At 49.0% G+C, this 21,180-nt stretch overlaps 1 protein-coding gene and 1 long non-coding RNA gene across 5 annotated transcripts in view; both read left to right on the top strand.

Moving 5' to 3' along the window:
* The first annotated feature begins 3,864 nt into the window (after positions 1-3,864).
* ATRN (attractin) overlaps positions 3,865-21,180 on the top strand; it is a 145,190-nt gene continuing 127,874 nt past the window's right edge. For 2 of the 3 annotated variants that reach the window (XM_068679533.1, XM_068679535.1), the window contains exon 1: positions 3,866-4,272. In XM_068679533.1, the coding sequence (XP_068535634.1) occupies positions 3,953-4,272 (320 nt within the window). In that variant the 5' untranslated portion in view covers positions 3,866-3,952. Of the gene's footprint in view, positions 4,273-21,180 lie in introns of all 3 variants that reach the window. The other variant, XM_068679534.1, reaches the window with a different exon arrangement.
* On the top strand, positions 5,566-13,964 carry LOC137855417 (uncharacterized). Of its 2 annotated transcripts, none has more exons than XR_011095713.1 (2): positions 5,566-12,486; positions 13,447-13,964. It is a non-coding gene; the product is annotated as an uncharacterized lncRNA (long non-coding RNA). The 2 variants fall into 2 exon arrangements; XR_011095714.1 differs by having other exon boundaries at positions 5,566-12,634.

Raw genomic sequence — 21,180 nt, 5'->3', positions numbered from 1 at the left:
CCTGGCAGGGCAGCTCCGCTGTTTACACTTCCACGATACCCAACTCAGCCCTGACTCAGCCGTCAGCAATGATGGTCTGACCTTATTAATATCTATGGGAGTCTTCCTAACGAGGACGTAATTTCACCTCGGAGGCCAATTCATTAATTAGCGTCTCCGGCTATCCTGTCATTGGGCATGCGAGCAGGGGAGCGACTCGACTTATATACTGAGCAAATATGCGCTGAGTAAATATGGGTTTAACTTCAGCACAGCAACAACATACAGGGTCATAAAATTCTGGCAGCAAGAGTGAAAAAGAGGCGAGGGCAGCTCCAAGGATAATTCAGTGCCGGTGATGCTTGCTCACTGCAGGCTTGTCTAAAATCCACGTCCAAGGAAACGCTCGCTTATTAATTAGCTGTTGTTTTCAAGTGCTGCATGTAGTCGTGTGCTGTTCTGATGACTTTTTTTTTATTTTTTTTCCCCCAGGACTCTTCCATCCCTCAGTGCAATACTCTTACTATGTGTGGTTTGCAAAAACACCATTGTCCTGCCGTGCCTGTTGCCAGGAAAGGGCGTTTTATCATTCTAGTATGTCTATTATGAAGCATTTCAGCTTTCCAAAACAAAAATAGCCTAGCCTGCCTTCTGAGCTAACCTAACTCCTCCCCTTCCAAACCATATTCGCATGTTGGAAAGTTGCTTGATAGCATGAACAAAAACAAACAAATAAACGAGAAAGAATTTACGAGCATTCTTTGCGCGTTAAAATTGGTGAGACTGAGCTTAATTTAACAATAATGTCCTCCCATGGTTAATGTTTTATTCCAGATAGCAACAGGGCACAGTGTGATCCCTCGCAAGGTCAGGAAAGGATTTCTTCTATTGTGCAACACTCACGGATGTTAGTCTTCTCTGAAGCATTTGAGATTGGCCACTGGCAGCTGATGAATGCTGCATTAGCTGGACTATCACCTTGCCACAATGTGATTCTCTCCCCACTCTCCTTCGCTGGATGATCTTATGCAGCCGAGCTGATCTTTCTTAACCCTTCCTTTAAGACAGATGAAGTTTGCTTGATTTAAACCAACCCACCCCTGCACAGGTCTGATTATTTCAGTTATTTTGTAGAAAAGTTTTCCCTTGATTACCAATTTTAAGGAACTACTTACTATACAAAAAAGGGTAGGACAAGGTATACGGAGAGATGATATCTTGTGTTGGACCAACAAATTTAGGTGAAAAAAAGAAAAAAAAGTTGTTGAGCACACAAGCCCTTCTCCAACTTTGATTTAACTGGAGGATGCAAGCAGTTTCTCCAAGTTTATTCTCACCATGTCAATCAACCTTTTTACTTTCATTCTCTTGTGCAACAAATACCTGTGTTTGGCAAGAAAGAGGCAAGCAGGAATTGTGAAAACACAGGTATTGTTCCCTCTGACAGCTGCAGGTGAATACAAACAGACCCAGGCAGAGGGCGGAGGTGATATTTGACAGCAGATGCCAACTCCAGGCAAGAGCAGGTGATATCTAAGTGATACACACGATAAAGAAGCTGTCCCAGAGAAATTCCACAGGTGGAAACCCTTTGACTTGAGCTGGTGGGAGCAAGTCATGCTGGCAGCAACAGAGGACAATCCAGAGAGCAGTACCATGTGCTGGCTGCATCCCAAACTCGGTGAGCCTTGGAGTCAGACTGGCTTTTGGTGGCAATGCCTTGGACAGTGGCAGGCCAGTGGATGGTATCCGAATCCTCCCTGGGCGTGCTGGCAGTTGTCTGGGGCCCAGGAAAACACATGCAGATAGAAATACCATCTCCATATGGTCCAGAAGGTTTCGTAATCTCTTTCTCATCTCTGACATTTTTTTCTTCCTCCTTTGGCTACCAGAGCAGCCCAGCATTTTTAAACTGAAGCCATGATTTCATTCTCCTTCCCGGGCCTCAAGCAGAAAAGGCAAACTATAAGAAAAATGAGTTTTGTTAGAAAAATGTGTGACTGAAAGCAGACGTACACATCTTGGTCTTCAAACCATTTTCTTTCCTATGCACTCAAACCTATATCTGTTTATTACCCAGACCTCCTTCAGCTCAGGTAACTGCTGTTTTTATTCATAAATAAGAATGAACCAATAAATACGGTGAGTCAGGCTATTTCTATCTCGGTCATTGTTTATCATCGCATTAGTATACCTAAATCCTGGTTGCCTCCTTTCAAGGGAAAAATATGAATAATATGCATTTTTCGCCTTTCATTAAACAACAACAACAACAAAATACTTCTCAACTGTTGACATCTTCCTACATTTGAAACAAGGTATTAAATTAACTACCCAAGTAACTCCAAATACAGCCAGATTAATGAAGATACACAAAGGGCAACGTTTACCCAAGAACACCAACATCTTCAACTTTCTCACTACTTCACCCAGCTGAAAACGAAAGGCACGATAACTTCAAACAGCACCCACATTTCTGCTCCACCCTTCCTGCTGCATATGGCATCCTTGCTGGTGTGTTCGGAAGACCTCCTGCTGTTTTGCCCAGGAGCTCAGGAGAAGGCTAGAGATACAACCGCGTTACTTTTTCGCTGTTAGGAATTAAGGTTTAGAAATCCTTGCAAAGCATTAGCTCGTTTTGCAGGGTAGGAAGGTATCCCTTTCTGAAGACTGCATTTCCTAGCTTACACAATTAGGTAAAATGGATGAATCTGCCCAATTTTAACCATGGAGCCCTCACTGCCATGCAGTGACAAACACCCCGCGCTTCCAAGCTCGGTTTAGTGCCCCTGGACAGCAGCCTGCTCCTTGTGCTTATGCGAGTCCAAATGATGTTTTGGCTCAAAATTTGAGCTGCCACTTGGATAAGGTCAGGGCACAACCCGAGCACAAGGCACAGCTCCCTTGGGTGCTCCTGCACCAGCCCTGTGTCCTAGGGGGGATCCCAAAGCCTGGCTGGTGGCACCCTGCTCCCCTCACCACAGCTGGGACACCCTGTACCACATGCAGCACGAGTGCTTGTTTAAAAGCCAACCAACCAACCAAAAATAAATGAAAACCATTTATTTTTTTGATCTGATTTCAACCTTGAAGCCTCTGAGCCCATGGTGGAAACCTCTCTGTCTCCTTGTATTCTGCTCCGCTGAAGCCGCACCTTGAGGGTTGGGTTCAGTTTTGGGCCCCTCAGTCCAAGAAGGACATTGAGGTGCTGGAGCGTGGCCATGATATGAGGCTGGGGAATGGTCTGGGACACCAGTCCTGTGAGGGGCGGCTGAGGGAACTGCGGGGTTTTGGGCTGGAGGAGGCTCAGGGCAAACCCCATTGCTCTCTGCTACTGCCTGAGGGGAGCTGTGGGGAGCTCTGGTAATGGTGGGAGGATAAGAGGCAATGGCTTCAAGTTGTGTTAGGGGAGGTTCGGGTGGGAAATGAGGAGACATTTCTGTCAGAAAGAGCGGTCAGGGGTGGGGACGGGGTGACAGGGAGGTGGTGGCGTCCCCATCCCTGGGGGTGTTCGAGGGAAGGTGCTTGGGGACATGGTGCTTGGGGACGTGGTGCTTGGGGACGTGGTGCTTGGGGACGTGGTGCTTGGGGCCACACTTCTTCGGGCGACACCGGGGTCGATCCGTGAGGGCTCCCCCACCCCTCCCACCCCCCTCACTCCACCATTCCAAGCACCAACCGCCTGGGAACAACATGGCGGGGCGCTGAGGTGGTGGTGGTGGGGGGGGGCACAAGATGGCGGAGGGGTGGGGGGGGCACCCCCTCACGCTCCCCGCGCCAACGAGTGACGTCACCGGCGGCGGCCGGGCGGCGGCAACGGCGGCACCGCCTCCCCCCCCCCCCATTTCCCCACCCCCCCGCCCCGTTCCCCTCCCTCCCCTCCCTCCTCCCGCCCCCTCCCGGCCACCGTAGCGGCGGCGGCGGCGGCGGAAGCCCCCTCAGCGGCCACCGTCCCGGGAGGCCCCCGCGGCGGATGGGCCGCGTCGTCCCGGCCGGCGTTCGGCAGATGGCTCAGGAGCTTTCAGCGTTTCTTCACCCGGTTACCCGGGCCGGGTGGAGGTTGTTACCTCCTTTTTTTTTGTTTTGGGTTCTTTTAGGACCGGCCGGGCCCTTTTTCGGTGCAGCCGGTGCCGCCGGAGCTTCTGAAGAAGCGGCGGTTTTGGCGGCGGCTTTAGGGAAGGAATGCGACAAACCCTGCGCCAACGGTGGGCGCTGCCAGCCGGCCAGCGGGCAGTGCGAGTGTCAGCCCGGCTGGGTGGGAGACCAGTGCCAGCACTGCGGGGGCCGCTTCAGGTCAGTACCGGGAATTTTTGGGGTTGGGGGGGGCACCGGGAATTGGGGGGGGGGTACCGGGAACCTGTGGCCTTGAGGGGATCTGGGGGGAGCTGAGGGAGGGGAGCGAGGCTGGGGGCTGTGGTAGGGTTGGGGCGTGTGGAGGGGTTGTGAGAGGGGTTTTGGGGGGTTGGGGGGGAGTTTGGGGGTTGGGTGGGGTAATGGGGATGTGGTGGGGTGAGGGGAGATTATAGGGTGGCTCTCCTATGGGGTGGATCTAGGGGGGGTGTGGGGCGGCCCCTTTATGGGGTGGTCCCCGTGGGGGGGTCGGCTGTGGGGTGGTCCCCTCTGGAGTGGTTCCCGTGGAGGGGGTTGTTTGTGGGGCGGCCCCATAAGGGATGAGCCCTGAGGTGGGTCTGTTGGGGGCCCCCCTAAGGGATGAACCCCGAGAGGGGTCTGTGGGGTAGCCCCCTAAGGGGTGGTCCCCACTGGGGAGGGGGACCTCTGTTGGGGGCCACCCAAGGGATGAGCCCTGAGGGGAGTCTGTGGGGCAGCCCCCTATGGGATGACCCCGGGAGGGGTCTGTGGGGCGGCCCCCTAAGGGGTGGTCCCTATTAGGAGGGGGTTGCCTGTGGGGTGGTCCCCGATGGGATGACCCCGGGAGGGGTTTGTGGGGCGGCTCTCTAAGGGGTGGTCCCCACTAGGGAAGCCGTTGTCTGTGGGGTGGTTTCCTATGGGGTGGCCCCCCGGTGTAGGTCTGTGGGGTGGCCCCTGATGAGATGGTTCTGGGGTGGTGTCTATCGGGGGACCCCTTAAGGGATGAGCACCGGGGGTGGTTCCCTATGGGATGACCCCAGTGGGGGCTGTGGGGCAGCCCCCTATGGGGTGGGCCCTGTGTGGGAGGGTGATTGGCGGGGTGGCCCCTTATGGGGTAGCCCCCCAGGGAGCATCATTTATGGGGTGGCTCCCTATGGGATACCCCGGTGGGGGTCTATGGGGTGGCTCCCGGCTGCTGGGGTGTGGTGGGGCTGGGGAGAGGAGGAGAAGGAAGGAGGACAGGGACAGTTGGGATTTGGGTGTAAGGCCTGGGGGCAGCAGGGGTTGGGTTCCTCCCTGCTGGCTCTGCCCAGCAATGGGGTCTCAGGGGGGTGGGGATGGATCGAGGGGATGCAGGGTGTGGGAGCAGTGGGGTGAGAGGACGGGGTGCTGATTCTGCAGGGGGGGCAGGAGTAAGGGAGGAGGATTTGGGGTGCTGGGGGCCTGCAGGGGAACCTTCACCATCGGTGGTGAGGCTGAAGGGTTGGGGTTGTGTAGGGCTGCGGATAGGGGCGCATCTGGGTGTAGGGCTGAGCGTGTTAGGAGGGAAAACTGGGTGATGGTAGCACACAGGGGGGGGAGTAATGGGGTTGTAGGAGCTCTGGAAAGTGAGAAGGGGTTGGGGAAGGTGTGGGGGCTGCGATTGTAGAGGGTTTGGGATTTGTATGGAGACGGCTGTGGTCAGAGGCAGGTGGAAGAAGTGAGAGTGTGGGGCCGGTTCCTGGGTAGGGTCAGAGGTATGGGAAGCTGTGGGGTGCAGCTGGGGGGCAGGATCTGGCTTGGAGAGGAAGAGGAGGGGTGTATGAGCAGCTTTTGGGGCTGGTGGGAGTGGTGCTGGTGCCTGGGGAGGGCCGGGGGTGGTGGCTGGGAGCTGCTGGGCCGCCTGCGGGACCGAGAGGAGGGGTGTGCTGACGGGGCTCTGAGGTGGGCTGCGTGGCTGGCGTCTGTCCCACGGGGCGAGGAGTGGGAGATCTGTCTGGAAGCATGTTGGAAATGTGCCCTGCCTGCTCTGGAAGCTTTTATTTCCAGCCGAATTGTCCGTAAAGATGGTGAAGTGTCCGTGAGGTGGTTACCTGCTTCGGTTTCAGCAGCTGTGGCAGCAAGAGGCAGCGCGTGGCCGCGTGTGTTCGGTGACTTCTCAGCAGGGCTGGTGCTTCAGGGAGAGGAAAAAAAAAAAAAAGGAAATGGAAAAAAAAAAAAAAAAAAAAGGCTGATTGTCCTGGGTAGAGCTTGCTTCTGAGACGGCTCCTCGTGGAAAGCACCAGGCACCCCTCCGGTGACGCTCGGGGGAAGGGGAGCCACATGGATGAGAGGAGAGAGACTTTGTGGGATTTCCAAGTTGATTCTGCTGTTTTTTTATTTGCAGTTTTGTTTCTATCTGTTTGCAGCTAATTGGGAAGAGGTTTTGGAAGGGATCCGTGCCTGGCCAGGCAGGCTCTGGAAGTTGAGAGCTTCCTTTTCAAGGGTTTTAGCCAGTGTCATGAGAAGTATTTTTTTCTGGTTAATTTTCTCCTAGTATTTTATTCTAGATAAGTGTTTTCTTCTGGTTGAGAAGGGTGCACTTCAGAATAGCCGCTTGCTGTTACCTTCTGTGAGCACTTGAGGACATTTGGACGTTTACGGGGACCAGATGTGAATAGAGGCAGAGGCTTTTTTGGGTAGCACAAGTGGGGCTGCTGAGTACAAACGAGTTGGTTTATTTTCACTGCTAACTGCTCGTCTTCCTCGATAAAGCTGCTTGTTCCTCTTTCAACCCCAATTCCAGCGTAAAATTTTGACTGAAAATATACCGGATGTTTTTCTCTCCTGCTGTTTTGTTCCCCTGTTTGTTTGTTTACCGGTGAGCTGAAGTTTCTAGTCATCTTTTTAGACTTTGAGCTCTAAGAAAAGTGCCAGCGAGTGTTCTTGAGCAACGTTCAGAGCTCTGTGGTCACAGCTCTCCCCTGCCTCGGACTCACTGTCCCGTCAGCAATGGCACCGAAGCTTTTTTGGTGTGTTTCTCCAGAGCTTGGCTCCGAAAGGATTGGTTTTCCACCCGTAGGGATGGATGGGAAGCGTGAGGGCAGGTGAAAATTTATTTCCAAGCGTGGTATATCCCACATGCTTACCTACCTGACGGTGAAATGTAATTAAAGTGGGCACGTTAATCGCCCTGCTCTTTATCTGGGTGTTGATGGTGACTGCGTTCGTGGCCTTGGCTGGTTTATGGTGTGCACTGGAGTTGTGATGCTGTGCCCCGTGTTACAGGCTGCTCATACCTGACATCGGGCTCTGTGCTTATGCTGTGGTTAGAAATGTGGCCCATTTTCCTTCTTGTTTCACCCAAAACACAGGAGGGGAGATGCCGTGCGGTGCAGCGCTGGTCTCACGTGGAGGTGTTTGTGTGTTTTTCCTCAGGACGCCTGCTGTTCTGGCTCGAAAAAGAAGCCACGCATAAATGCACCTGCACGTGGTCTTGGTGGTAATTTGTACTTCTAGGAAAATGAAGAAAACGCCCATTTTTGCACGGCTTAAGGGTGGGCAGGCAGAGGAGCGAGGTGCGAGCCTTTCCGGGCGGCCTATTTTTCGAGGCGAGGAGCCAGCCACCTGAATCCTTTCGAGGCAGAGCCCGAGAGCGTGGCTTTCCACAGAGCTGCGGCAGAAAATGTAGGGCACGCCTGGCGTGCTCCTGTCCTCTGCTGCTGCCCTGCTGCCTGGTGCCAGGCTCCTGCTCGAGGGAGGTGCAGCACCAGGTGCTTTGCTCAGCACTCGGTGCCTTCAAGGGAATCGTTTCAGCTGGCTGCAGAGGGAGGGAGGGCACAGGTTAAGAGGTGACCGCTGTTTTACGCAGGTTTCTTGGCCAAAAATTGGAGAGGATTAGATGAACTCTCAAGGTGCTACCTTCTGGGAAGGTGGCTGGGTGCTAGCGGTGTCGGTAGGCGCGCTGCTGGGCGATTTGGTGTACGATCCTAGCAGCGAAAACGAACAGACTCTGTGTTGTATATAATTAGACACCAAATGTTTCCAGAAAACCAGGGTTTTGTGTGTAAGGGTGCTGCTTCTCTCCTTTCATGGTAATCCTTTTTTGTTTTTTTTTTTTTTGAGGTGGGAGATGGAAAATGCGAAGCGGTGCTTAGCAATGGAACGTGGCAGTGGGGGGGAAAAAAAAAAAATAAAGATTAGGGTGTATCTTTGCAACTACCACTTTATTAATTTAATGGAGGCAGTTTGGGGCTGCTGATTGAATGTTATTAAGGACTCTGTGGTTACACGCTCTCCTTGGCCAAAGAATATTGCAGTAAAAGGAATTTTCTCCCTAGATGATTTGGGTAGATCGTAACCTGCGAGAGCTGCTAGCAAGCAAAGGACTGTCACGAGTCCCGTTCTTAAATAAATGGGAATTTGGTCAACAGCTACTGCACAAATTCTCCGTCTTTAAGGAGCTACCTGATGCAGTTCAGAGCTTCATGAAAGTCAGAAAGCTACTTAATATATTAGAGGTTGTTGGCAATTTGAATCAAATCAGTTTAAGTGCTCAAATTAGATTTGGGTGTTGTGTTTGTGCCTGATCCCAGCTCCACTGCTCTCTTTTCATTAGGGCATTATCGTGCGTTTAAAATTCTTTTCTCTTCCATGGTGCTGTGCGAAAGGCTCCCTCCAACGATGTGCCCTGGTGGTAAGAGAGTGGGCTATGCGAGCTGGAAATGTCTAAGCAGGATGAGCTTCCAGGAAAACATTGGGGGAAGAAAGAAGCCTACTTAAATGGTTTAATTTAGATCTCGGAGGCATTATTTACAAGTTTGGATTTTGAAAATTTGCTCGGAGGTGTGTGAATATGTCTGTGTGTATATATATCTATCTGTCTATGGGCTTATGTGGTCTGTCCGTGGAGAGAGAAACTCTTGGTTGATGTTTCATCCTCATTCTCGCCGTTTTGTTGTTAATCTGTGGATGGAAAGGCTGCTATTTTACTAGAGTTCGAAGAAAAAAGATTAATCTCTGAAACAATTCAGTGTTTTCAACATACCTAGGAGGTTCTGTACATCTTGCTTTGTGGCCAGCAGAATTATTTGCCTGGCCTCAGTTGTTTAATGCTTGCAGTAAGCTCACCTCTACTTCACAGCGTGCTCTACAGCAAGGAGAGGACAGCAGGCAATGCAGGACAGTAAAACAGTGCAGAGGGGGCTGGATCTTTGTCACCTCTGCCTCATGCCCACCGAGCACCTTCCTCTTTGAGCATTTAGGTGCTGGAATCACCGAGCAGCTCACAGCCTCAGCCTGTGGGTGCGAGGAGCAGGACCAGTGGCTGTCTGCTTCCCGAAGTGTGGCTGAGCTTTGGGACCTCTGGGGGTGATGGAGCAGGTAGGGGGAACCTTGCTGTGCCTGCCAAGTCCAGGAGCACGCCTTGGACCTGAGCACCAGCACCTCCTTGTCTTCAGCAGTCCTCACAAAAGACATTTGTGTCCCATTTCTCTCTTGGAATACCAGGGAACAGCCACCTGCATCAGGTCAGCAGAAGTTGTCTGATGCTTGTCTAGTTTTTTCCATTATTTTGCAGGCTCTGTTGCTTCTTTCACCGTGGATCCAAAATAAACTCGCGTTGAGCTGGGTGTTCGTTACCATCTTACTCAATTTACAGACAACAGAAGCAATTTCATTGAAATTTCACCAAATGACTGAGTCTCCACAGAAATGGCATTTTCTTATAAGTCTTCAAAAGAACCGGGAGGTGCTCTTATCGTGCGCCCTCGTGAAGTTAAACAATGCTTGGAAGGCAGGTGGCAGATCTCAGTTTCCCGGCTTGTTCCTCTGAAGCTTGGGTGAGCAATCAAATTTCAAACCACGAACTTCCAGCGCGTAACGTAAGTGTCTGTGATGATCCATGCTGAAAATCCTCTCTATCCTGAGATAATGCTGCTGCTGACCAACCTGCTGGATTACCGCATTAATTAACGATACCCTTGGGTGCTCTTTTCTTAAACAGTTTGCCGGAAGAATTTTTTTTTCCAATTTGAAGTTCCAAGCACGGCGCTTGGAATTAGCTTCTTGATCTTGTAGAGCTTTGCTTTTTTTTTTTTCTTCTGTGCTCAACGTTTTCTCTGCAAGGAGTTCTTTAGGAGCTCTTAAATTGTGTCTTCTAAAATGTAGTGGAAAAAATATAGTAAAAAATGCAGAAGATGGGGTTCAGAATTGTGTGATTTTGTAAGTAAAGGGGTTTTAGAAGAGGAGCAAGCCAATACAAACTGGAGCTCACCCTAAGAAGGACTGCAAGAATCTTCTTAGCAGTGTTTTGTTCTTGTATAGCCGAGGTCTGCCTGCGAAATCTCTGCAGTGCATTGAAAGTGGGGCTGGAAGATTTGATAAGCAATAGTACAACACAGAATGAAGATGATAATTTACCTTTCGGCATGGCTTTGAATCAAACAGTCATGAAGTCATGAAATACTGAACCAGGAATGATGAATGGTTTGAGTTTCCTGCTTTTGTTCCTTTGTTTATGGCAGATCCACGTGGAGTTCCTTTGGACACGAGACCGCCACAAACGTCCTCCCCTCCCTTTGCTTAAAATAAATATTTATTTTACATCTTTCTGGGCAAATGGAGATGCAGGTTGTTGCAAGGGTTTCAGTGGACGTGCTGCGTGTGGGATTTGGGCCATGATTTTGGCTTCTAGAGCCTTAAATCCCTGGGATTCTGACAATGGGAGGGATCCTTCCTGGTGAAATCGTGAAGGATGGCAAGAGACCTGACCTGCACGCTGAGCAGTCTGGAAGTTAAAATCTGATGAGCTAAATTTAGCACAGCAGAATGGCAGATTTTTAGAATAACGTTTTAAAGGAAACGGACTTGGTATTTCGGGCTGATAATGGCCTTTGTCATGTGGAACAGATTTCAGTGTTAGGCTGATCAGCTGAGCGATGTTCCTGATAACGAAGAGCAGCTGATGGCCAGATCAGATGGCTTGAAATACTTCTAGGATGAAGTGGGGGCTGCTTGAAGTTTCAGGTACCAGTTGTGGTTTCCTTGGGTAAATCTGCTTCCCGCAGAGTCCCCAGTCAGAGTTTTCGGTTCTCTGAAAATGCAGAAGCAGAATCCAAGTGATGCAAGGGTGATTGTGCTAGCTGGGGTTTTCCACTGTCTAAAACTTTTATTTTTCCCCCCCTCTCCTGCCGAGCCTGCTGAGCTCGTAGCTGCGGAACAAACAGCGCTGCCTTACACCACGCTCCTCATCTTGGACATGCTTCACAGGTGTCACAAAAACCCACGTAGAGGTTGTTGCTTCAGGTAGGTAGGGAGGGCATTACACACACTACTGAGGATGAAAACAATCCTTAATGTCTTTCAGCACTGCCCAGGGCAGACGGGCTTTGTGTGGAGACCTGAGGATGTGTGAATGCAGCTGTGAAAATCCCACTTTTTCTCTTATTTGTTGTTCTCTTTGTATCTCCTGTTTCTCAGAAGCCTTAGTTTTTATTTGCTAGCTTCTGTAGCCTGAAAGGACAGATAATAAGCGAGGCTAAGGTAGGAAAACACCCTTTTGAAGAGTTTCTTATTAGTCAGTGTTTGTATTGCATGAAAATTTAATATCCGTCTCCGAGGTGGTGCTTGTCTGCTTAGGGTATAAAAGCTTGGTGCGGATGAATTAGCATTTCTGTAAACCCATTTATGAACCCGAATGCAGAAGGTGAGGAGCATTGTTCCATTCTGAAAATGTAGGTTGGAGTTAACCTTATTTCATTGTCAAGCGAGAGAAAAACGGCGGCTTCAATTACGGTGCTTTTTGAAGCTGTGGTCGCCTTTCTCCCTGCTGCTTTTCACTCATTAGTATTGTCACGAACAAAAAAAAAAATAAATGACGCTTCCAGGGTCTCTTGCTTTGGTGAGTTACTGCTGGTGTAACGCGTGGCTGGGTGAGTGTGGGTTTATTTTCAGCATCCTTGCACGTGTGGCGTTACATCCTTCCTTTCACAGCTTTGTAGCACTCGAAGCGTGGGTATTGTGGGGCTGCTGCCAGATATTTTCAGCCCTTATCGGCAGAAAATCTATGACCGAGGCTCACTCTGCCTGCGCGTTTTGGATTTCCTTGTTTGCCACCATCGAGAGCGTGTTTGTGTTCCTCCAAAGTAAGCTGCCCAGGACGGCTTTGTGAAAACCCTTGCTGTAGCCGCGTGTGGTGCTGGTCCTGCCCAAGTTAGGCACCTGCCTGCTTAATGATTAATTCCCAAGACCCCATTAATGCAGACCGCAGGCTGTCACGTGAATTTTTCCAGCAACCTCTGTGCTGAGGTTCTCCGCTATCTGCATTTGCACCAAACTTTGCTCTTCTGCGTCATCGGCGGCGGTGGTTCCAAGAAAAAACTCCGCAGCCGCTGCAAGACCGGAGCTGCCAAGGAGCACGGGGTGAAATGCTGACTGCGGGGCAGCAGGAAGAGGCTCGGGGTAAACCTCCTGTGATTCTTGCCATCGAGGTTCTTAGAAAAAATGTTCTGCCCTGGCAGGACTGCAGGCAGGCATCGCAAGCTGCTTGTTCAGCTGGAGGAGAAGCACCATGCTGCAAATAACACGTTGGGAAATAATTCCTTGTGAGGTCACTCAAGGCTCTGTGGCTTTTATATTTTTTTTTTTCAAACTGAGATTGGGAACGGGAATAATTGCGGCCGGTTGCTTGTGTATTACGTGAAAAATTTGGTGCTGAATTCCTGGTGCGAGATGGGCTCTGTGCTTCCAGATGCATTTATTTATTTATAGCTGCAGCCTGACAGAGTTGGTGCTTTTGTTAACTGCTTGATTTATGGCACTCAGCCTCGTCACCGGGAGTCGTTTAAATATGGGTCAGTCGGCGTCTGCTTCTCGCAAGCACAGGTTGGGGAGATTCTTTAAATTTGGTGTTTTTCATTTGGGGAACTGTGACGGGTGTTTAAACATGCCCTCGCTCAACTATTGGAGGATGAATCATTCGGAGGAGGTGTTGGAGTAGTTCAAAGTCAAAACCAGAACTTGACTTCTTGCCTCTGCACATTTTTTCTGAACCATCCGTTCTAATGCTGCTGGGGATTTGTTTTTTAGAGGATATGCTGATAATTTTTTCGCTTGTTTTGTCTGGATTTGTACCGGGAGCCTGAAACTCCAACCTGTGCATAACGCAACAGTCCACAAATGCCTGGCCTGACGTTGTTTGCTGCTATTCCCAGCAACCTGAGCTGTCAAAGATTTCTGGGGCAGCAGACGCATGTGCCAATTTGTGCATAAATCCCTGCTGCAAATGGCAGAGCTCGCAGCTTGCATGCAGGTCTGGGTTTGGGGTGTAAAGTGGGGGCGATTTGGTGGGAATTGGGATCATGTGGTTGGTTCGTGAAGCTGTAAGGACTTGGTAGCCTGTAACTTTTCCTTCTCCTACAGTGGAAAAAGGGCGAAGGGACTTAAGTCCTGAAAAGGCAAAGGCAGTGAACAGAGAAACAGCTGGAGTTGGCACAGCAGTTGTTCTTCAAAATCGGGCCATTTCTTCAAAACTTCTTCGAGGTGAAGCCCGGGCTGGTTTCTGTTCCCCAGCCCCTCAGCCAGCAGTGCAGGCAGCTGTTCTCCCTGGTCCACGTCTCCTGATGGTTTGTTTTTAAGCAAACACTCGGTATTTATATTGCTGTAAGGCGTGGAAGCCTTGTCTCAAAGTAAAGGATGCTATCGCAGCCAGCGTTGGCTTTTTGTTTCCTCCTTGGCTTTGCCAAAACTCCCAAGTGCTGCCGTATCACATCTGCCTTTAGCTTGAAGACCTTCAGGGTGCAGCATCACCAATAGTAGGGTGCAATACTTCCTACTTCTAGGAATCGGGCAGGAACACGGCTCATCATCTGATCTTCTTGGTTTACCCTCCTTATCTATGAAACAAGGACAGGTTATTAAAGAGAGATGTTTAAAAATGTTCTGATGGTGGCGTTATTCATGCAGTGATGTGGAGGTTTCAAAGGACGTTGTGGTTGTTCTGCATGGCAACTGGTATCCAACTTCTTTGTCTGTACTGTCCTACAAAAGAAATGTGGTTAATGTTACTATAAATACGCCGTAATCAGCTTCGCTGAGGCTTGTGAGAAGGGATATTGTATGTAAAAAGTGAAGAAGTTCAATTGGGATCTTAATTTCTCTCTTCAGAGCCGACAGGAATCTGTCATGTGGGATTTACTCCGATTTTCACGTGGTGGCTTCTCCCTTTATTTGCTCAGAGCTGGTCAAGGCATCAGAACATCTTTTGTGCCTGCGGTTTGCTTGTTTCCATGCGAGCTGGGTGTGTACGAGGGTGTGAAGAGGTTGTGTTGAAGACAACATCCTTTTTCTCACTTGCAGCCTCCTGAAACCAAACTTTCAGCATCTCGAGGCGCTTAAGACTGAGACATCACGGTGAGAAATGAGTGCAGGCACGAAGGTAGAGTGGCTTACTCTCTGCAGCTCCCAGGGGAGGCCCAGGGAGGTTTTCCCTTCTTTTTTGTAGGTTGATGCAACTTCACGCATCTCCTTGCATCATCGTGGGGTAAAAAACATTGGCTGTGTCATGGGACTCGGGACGTGCACGGCTGCTGTGATCTAAATAGTTCTCTTCTAGGAAGGAGCAGTGTTTCTGTGATCCCTGGAAAAAGGATTTGAGAGCTGCTGCTCGCACGATGTGTGTGGAGGAGGGAAGGGTGCTCGGCCCTGTTGCTTTGCAGACCTACAGCAGTGTGGTAAAGGTAATATGGGGTGAGCATCCCCCTCCCCAAATCTGGAGTGTTTCCTGGAAAAGAGATCAGTGTTTTCCTGTTTTCTGTTTGCGCAGAGCTGTGGCTGCCCCGTCCCTGGAAGTGCTTGAGGCCAGGTTTGATGGGGTTTTGAGCAACCTGGGCTGGTGAGAGGCGTCCCTGCTCATGGCAAGGGGGGTTTTAGGTCCCTTTAAACCCAAACCATTCTGTGATTCTCTTATTTTGTGTAGAGAACAGCAGAAGTCAGCCTTCAGAAAGGAATTGTTTTGTGTTTTTTTTTCTTTTTTGTGGATGGAAGAAGAAATACTGTAGGAGACGACTGCGTACGTGTCCATCGATTTCTGTCAACCCTGTAATGTTCCCACAATTCTTCTTGCTTTAAAGCTGTGATGGAGTCATGGGCATCAGAAATCTGCCTGGATGTTTCAGAGCTGGGGCTTCTCTTTGGGCATCAAAGCTGTCTTGTAGGATCTGAGGGCTGCAGAGGACAGGCTGGTTGCATCCCTCTGCCCCACGGGACTCCAACGCTTGACTTGCTAATTCCTGTAGTGCCTTGTAGCCTAACAGTTTCATGAATGGCTTGGCCAAAAGCAACAAATTCTCACGGAAAAATTCAGGGTAGCTGGGTGAAGGCCGCTTTCATAGCGGTGTATTTCCTCCAGCACTGACAGAACGCTTTCCATGGTATCATTGTCACATCTGAAGAGGAAATGCTGCTCGTTTTGAGGCCAGCAAATATTGTGGAGAATTCTTAAATTCTCCTGATTTACACGTGTAAACACCCGGAGCGCTGAAACCCCTTTGTCAGTCTGGACCCTTGCTGGGCTAAGGGTTTGCAGCAGGTCAGGATTGTGGCTTGGCATGAGCTGCTTTTACTTAAATGTCCAGTTAAATAATAATAAAAAAATAGGTGTGATTTTAATGGGGTTAAAATATCTGTATCTGTCCATCAGGATGTATCTCTCTATCCAGTGACCTTCTGGCACTTAGACCCAGAGTCTCCTTTCTGAGAAAAAGAAATGACTTCGAGTAGAAATTGCTCTGCAGGGAAGAAAAGCTTTTTATAAGCTTTTACCCTTGGTCAGACGTTTTTATTATTAGCTCTTGAATACGTAGAAAAAGTCTTCAAAAACAAAATCTGGAAAATCTCAGCTCTAATTAGTTTTGTCTCTGCATATGCTGACAATTAGGAGTGGTAATTTTCTACATTTTTTTTCCATTTAGCAGTTATATTTCTGTGTCTTCTGCATAAAACAGTTGCAGTGTAGTAAAGCTGTGCAGTTACCTAGGCATGGGTTTAAAATAAAGAGTTGTGCAGGTCACAACTCCTATTCCTTAGTGTATAATATCCTGTTTAAGGAACAGATTTATGGAGGAAAGAAAACGGGTTCAGAAAACTATTGGGGAGATCGTTTGCCCAAAGGAGTTTTCATATAGATAATGTTAAGTTTATTAATTATCACTTCATCCTAAAATTTTGCTGTGAGCTGCCTTTTGAGGATTACCACCCTCGGACTGTGTGGACTTCCCAGCTGTCTTGGCTTCGCAGTGATATCAACAGCAAATTGCAGCAGGTCTGAAAATGGAGAAAGGAAATCTCTGATCCTTTACAGTCAGGGTCTGTACCTTGGTTTCTTCCATGATTTTTTTCCGAAGAAGCCTCACACGAGGAGGGTGCAGCACGTTTCCCTTTCGGAGCGAATTAACGTGGGCTGGAATTACAGGATTGATTTATGAACTGGTTAACTGCTTTGATGCCTAATTGATTCAGTACAGCAAGCACTTCGCAGCCCTTGCAGGCTGAGGCCGGGCTGCTGACAGCCTCCTGAAGCAAATCAGTGTTTTAGCTGTCAATCTGCAGCTGGTAATTGGGAGCTGTTTCCCACACCACTCTTTTGGGGATTGCAGAGCCCTTCCCCAGACGGGTTGTTAAACTGCAAAGCTCATCATCGGCGTTGGAGATGAGAACCTCGTACGTACGTACCCAGATCGTCTTACTTATTTGTACTGAGGGAGTGCGTAGGAGTCCTAGTCATAACATTTGGATTGTGTTTCCCCTAAAATAGTCCCTGTTGTAAGTTGTCCTGATTATTTGTAGCCACGGGACTCACGTTCACTGGTTCAAATCGAATTTTCTGGCTTTTTCATTGCTGCTCTTCTGTCTTAATGGCTCGGTGAGGTTTTGGGAAGGGCTGCTGTATTCTCTCTGTCCTTAATTCACTTTTAAAACCTTTTCTTTGTCTAAGTAGCATCAAATTTTTCTCTCGGGTGAGGATTCCCGTAATCTTTTAAGAGCAGTTCTAAACAACAGTCGGCGTGAAGAGCTGGTCGTAGAAAGTAACATCAGCTGAGTCTTTGGACTGTGCAATATAGAGATGTGGAGTGTCCCTTTTTAAAAATAAAGGTGAGAAGGGTGAGCTGTCTGCATACAGACCTGACAATCTGACCTTGAGAGCAAATGGGTTTTAGGGCTTGTGTTAAGGGAAGGAACGACTGAGAATGGACAGAAGGTGCCAGGTAGGGTTGCTGTTTTACATCGTGCTGTTTTAAACAAAATAACGCCTCGGCCGGAGGGCTGTGGGGTGTGTGGGGGTGGTTTTTAGGCATCCTTTAGGACCAAGGCATCTGCAGCAGGTTGCTCAATGCTGCCTGGACTTGGGAAACCTGTCTGAATTGGTGTCATCCGGAGCAGTCCTGAAGCTGGAGCATGCTGCGTGGTGTGCAGGGAGCTTTTCCCCTTCGGTGTGGGAGCTGACAGCCGAGCATCCCTCCTGTTGTGCCACTTGTGCTGCCATCGGGGGAACCAGGCGCCCTCCCAGGTGACAGGGATCACGGGCAGCGTTTGGGAGAGGGAATTTGTTGGTAAGTCAGAGCTGGAACCTGATTTGGTATTTCCTCTGCTGACCTGGGTGCTGATTGCATCAGCTGATGGTGTCACGGGGAATCCCAATGCGGAGATCCCTGCGTCACGCTGGGAAAGCAAAAGGATGAGCAAAGGAACAGAAGCGGGGTGAAAGCACTCTGCGGTGCCGTGTTACTCGTGCTGACTTACAGTAACTGGTCTTTGAATGGTTATTTGTCAGCGTGAAGCTTCTCACAAGGCCAAATGAAATAAAAAGGCGGCGAGGTAAAAGAGGGAAAACAATAATATCATTTAAAGCACTGCTAAAAGCATCTCCTGGGTCGCCTCCTCTAACCAGGCGGTGGGTTTCTAACCCCTTGTTACCCAAGAGGAGCGCTCAGCTCTTATTTCTAGGATGTCTGGCTGAGGTTTAACGCTTAGGGAGCCTGGCTGAGGCTTGCACTGAAGTTGTTCATGGCTATTGATCAGCAAATGCTCTCGCCTGCAGTTATTTCTCCCCAGCGTAAGGAAAAGCTAGTGTTACAGCGCGTCAGCGGTGCGAGCCACAAACGATCGCTGCAGTTACCAAAGGTTCCCTTTGCCAAGCGTGCAATGCTCGTCTTGCGATTTGGAAAAACGGAATAAATGATGTTTTTTTTGACATGAAGCAATCCCCATGTTTGATGCGGAGAGCTGGATGATTCACTGTGGCCCCAGGCGCTCTGATCCTGCTCGCTGTACAGCCCGTGGAAACCTGCCTCAAGTAGGAAGCATTGCAAGCTGGAATACAGCGATCGTGGTACCTTTTGTCATGCCATCTTCCCCTTGAAAACCTATTAAATTATGTTAGAAGCCAAGATTGTGGTGGCTTTTTTATTTACGTCTTGCTTTCCAGCTCCCAGTCTAGCAGTGTAGATGGGGAAGGGGATATTTTGTTTCCTAATAGTTACTGTCTCAGTCTTTTCCCAAATGAAATATTTCCATATTACGATTTAACAGCGTGAAAAGGTTATATAAAGTCCTCTAGCCCTCTTAGTACAGAGCAGCAACCTCAAATGGAAATAATTAAAGCAAAATAATGTGGTTATGCTGTCACTCAGCGCTGGTTGGCATGGAGAGCTGCCAGTGGAGCAGGCTGGGTGCTCTCACCAGGCTTTGCTCTGCGTCAGGGTTTGAAGTTCAGCGTTTCTACCCAAAAATCCCACTTGGAGGGAAACCTGACCTTTTGAGGGGCTTAAGAGCTGGTCTGGATGTAAAATCATTTGCAGGAAGTCCAGTTTTTTCCTTGCATGCAATGTGTTAATGTTTGTGGGGTTTGTTTTATTGAAATCCAAGGATTTCTTTGGAGCTTTCTGCTGAAAAGTGCATCTTCCACTCTCAGTGTGACAGACCCAACAGCACTCATGGTCACTGTTTATATGATCAAGAAGCGCTTAAAGGATTGAGATGTTCATTTCAGCCAGTTTAGCTTTTAGTGCCTTGGAACAGTCAGATAAAATCTCACGCAGGTGATGCTGTTGGATAGGGACAGTGAAGCAACGATTAAATAGATTAAATAGTAAATTAACTATTAAATAAATTAAATATAAATAGTAAATATACTGTTAAATAGATTAAATAGTAAATATTTGGGTGAAATTTCTGTAGGGGCACAGAAGTGCTGAGTCCCTAAAGCACTCTTTTTTTTCCTTAGATTTATTTCCATAAAATATTTCACTTTTTTCTTGCAACCTTCCTCTTTGGGTCAAAAAGTGACCGTTTTTAATACAATTCTGAAAATCTTAGTGCGAAACGTGGCTACTACTGTAACTTTTACGTATTGCTTCACTGCCCTGAGACTTTTATTTATAAAACCTCATCCTGACAGTGCCTCTGTGTTTGGTCAGAGGGGAAACATGACTGAATTAAGCAAGCTCCTCAACGCCACGCAGCAAATTCGCGGCAGGACAAGGCTTTGGAGTTTCGGGGCTCGCTTGGCAGAGCGGTGTCTGCTTGTTGACGACTCGCAGCGCTGCTCATGTAGAAATAATTCCTTCTCCAGAGCAGCCAGGGTGAAGAGCCCTGGGAAAACGCCGGCTTTCCAGTTCGTTATGGAGCGATGGGAGGTGAGAGGCAGCTCCGAAGCCGAACCCGTAATAAATCGATCCGCTGTGACTTGCTCCTGCCCGCTCGCCGGGCGTGAATTCCTTATTGATTCTCGTGCCAGCCAACATTAACAGGATGAAGTCCTCCACCTTATCGAAGCGGTAAAGCTGCCCATGCAAATAGTCCCCAAATTCAGTAGGGTTCTGAAGCCGCAGCGAGTCTGCGCTGCGTTTAACTTGCAAATTTGGCACGAGCCCCGTGGAAGCGCCCGGTTTGCTCCTGTTGTGAAAGCTCCCGTCCTGCATCAGGTGGGCGAGTTTAATGATTGGCTTTGGCTGAAGAGCCCTGTCTGCTTTCAAGGATTTTGGGTGTTTGCTCTTTGTGAAACACTTGGAGCGCGTGTTAAAATCATTGGTCATGCGTGGCAGAAAGCGGAGGGTTGGGTTAAGCCTTTAAATGAATGGCCCAGCTCTTAAAATGCTGGGTATTCATTATTTATCAGTCTTTTTTTGTCTTTTGACCATCTGCCCTTGTGGACAGTTGTTTAGGAGGGAGGAAAAAAACATCTTTTGACTACCTGCCTTTCTGGATAGCTGTTTAGGATGGAGGTGGGAAAAAATATCATTGAGTTTTGTTATGTAGCTGATGGTAAGTGTTTAAATGCTGCTGATCCTTACAGCTTTTGGGGTGTTACTGCCCCTTAACCCCAATTTGAAGGTGGCAAAGCCAGGGCATGCTGGCCCTAGGGCAGCTGCTGTCTTCTCACCTGTAATATTTAACTACCGATGAGCGGTTAACGGGCTTTAATTTTTCGGCTAAAAGGTAAATGGACTGGTTTCCCGGGGAATGCCAACTCCTAGGTTGAGAACTGTCGGATGCTTTCAAACTCTGCTCGTTCAACTTGAGAGGAGAAACACCCCCCCACACCCCGAGCAGAGAGCTATGCAGCTGGAGAATCGGAGCGTTCCCACTTCCTCTAAAATAGGGACTGTAATTAGCGGGAACAATTTGACTCCGAGCCAGTCTGAACAGCCTGGCTTAATCTAAATAAAAACCCGAATGCTTGGAGCAAGTTTTGTCTCCCCAAATTGGGCTCTAATAAATAAATTAAATAACGAGATGCAAAATTCTCAAAATAGCCCCGCGGAGCTCTTGGGGGCGAGAGCACATCTGTTTGTGCGGGCAGGCTGAAGGGGAAAAACAAATTGGGTCCTTGTCCTCTTCCCGTTGGGGTTTTGTGGGTCCTGCCTGCCTGCCTGTGGATCACGTTTGCCTTTTGTCCTCCAGGAAGAGATTGCAGCTCCGTGTTCGAGTACAAAAGGGCTCAAACGTGACCTGTGCTGTGGGAACCCCACCCAGGAGAGCTCCCGGTAACCCCGATGCTCGGAAATCGGACGTGCAGGTGTAAAGGTTTCAGAGAAAACACCGTGCAGCCTTTTTTTTTTTTTATTGCTGTTCCTCATTTTGAGACCTCTGTGAGTG

The sequence above is a fragment of the Anas acuta genome, chromosome 4 (assembly GCF_963932015.1).
Source record: "Anas acuta chromosome 4, bAnaAcu1.1, whole genome shotgun sequence".
Lineage (NCBI taxonomy): Eukaryota > Metazoa > Chordata > Aves > Anseriformes > Anatidae > Anas > Anas acuta.
The sequence above is the reverse complement of the archived record's forward strand: the minus strand, read 5'-3'. Positions and strand labels throughout refer to the sequence as shown.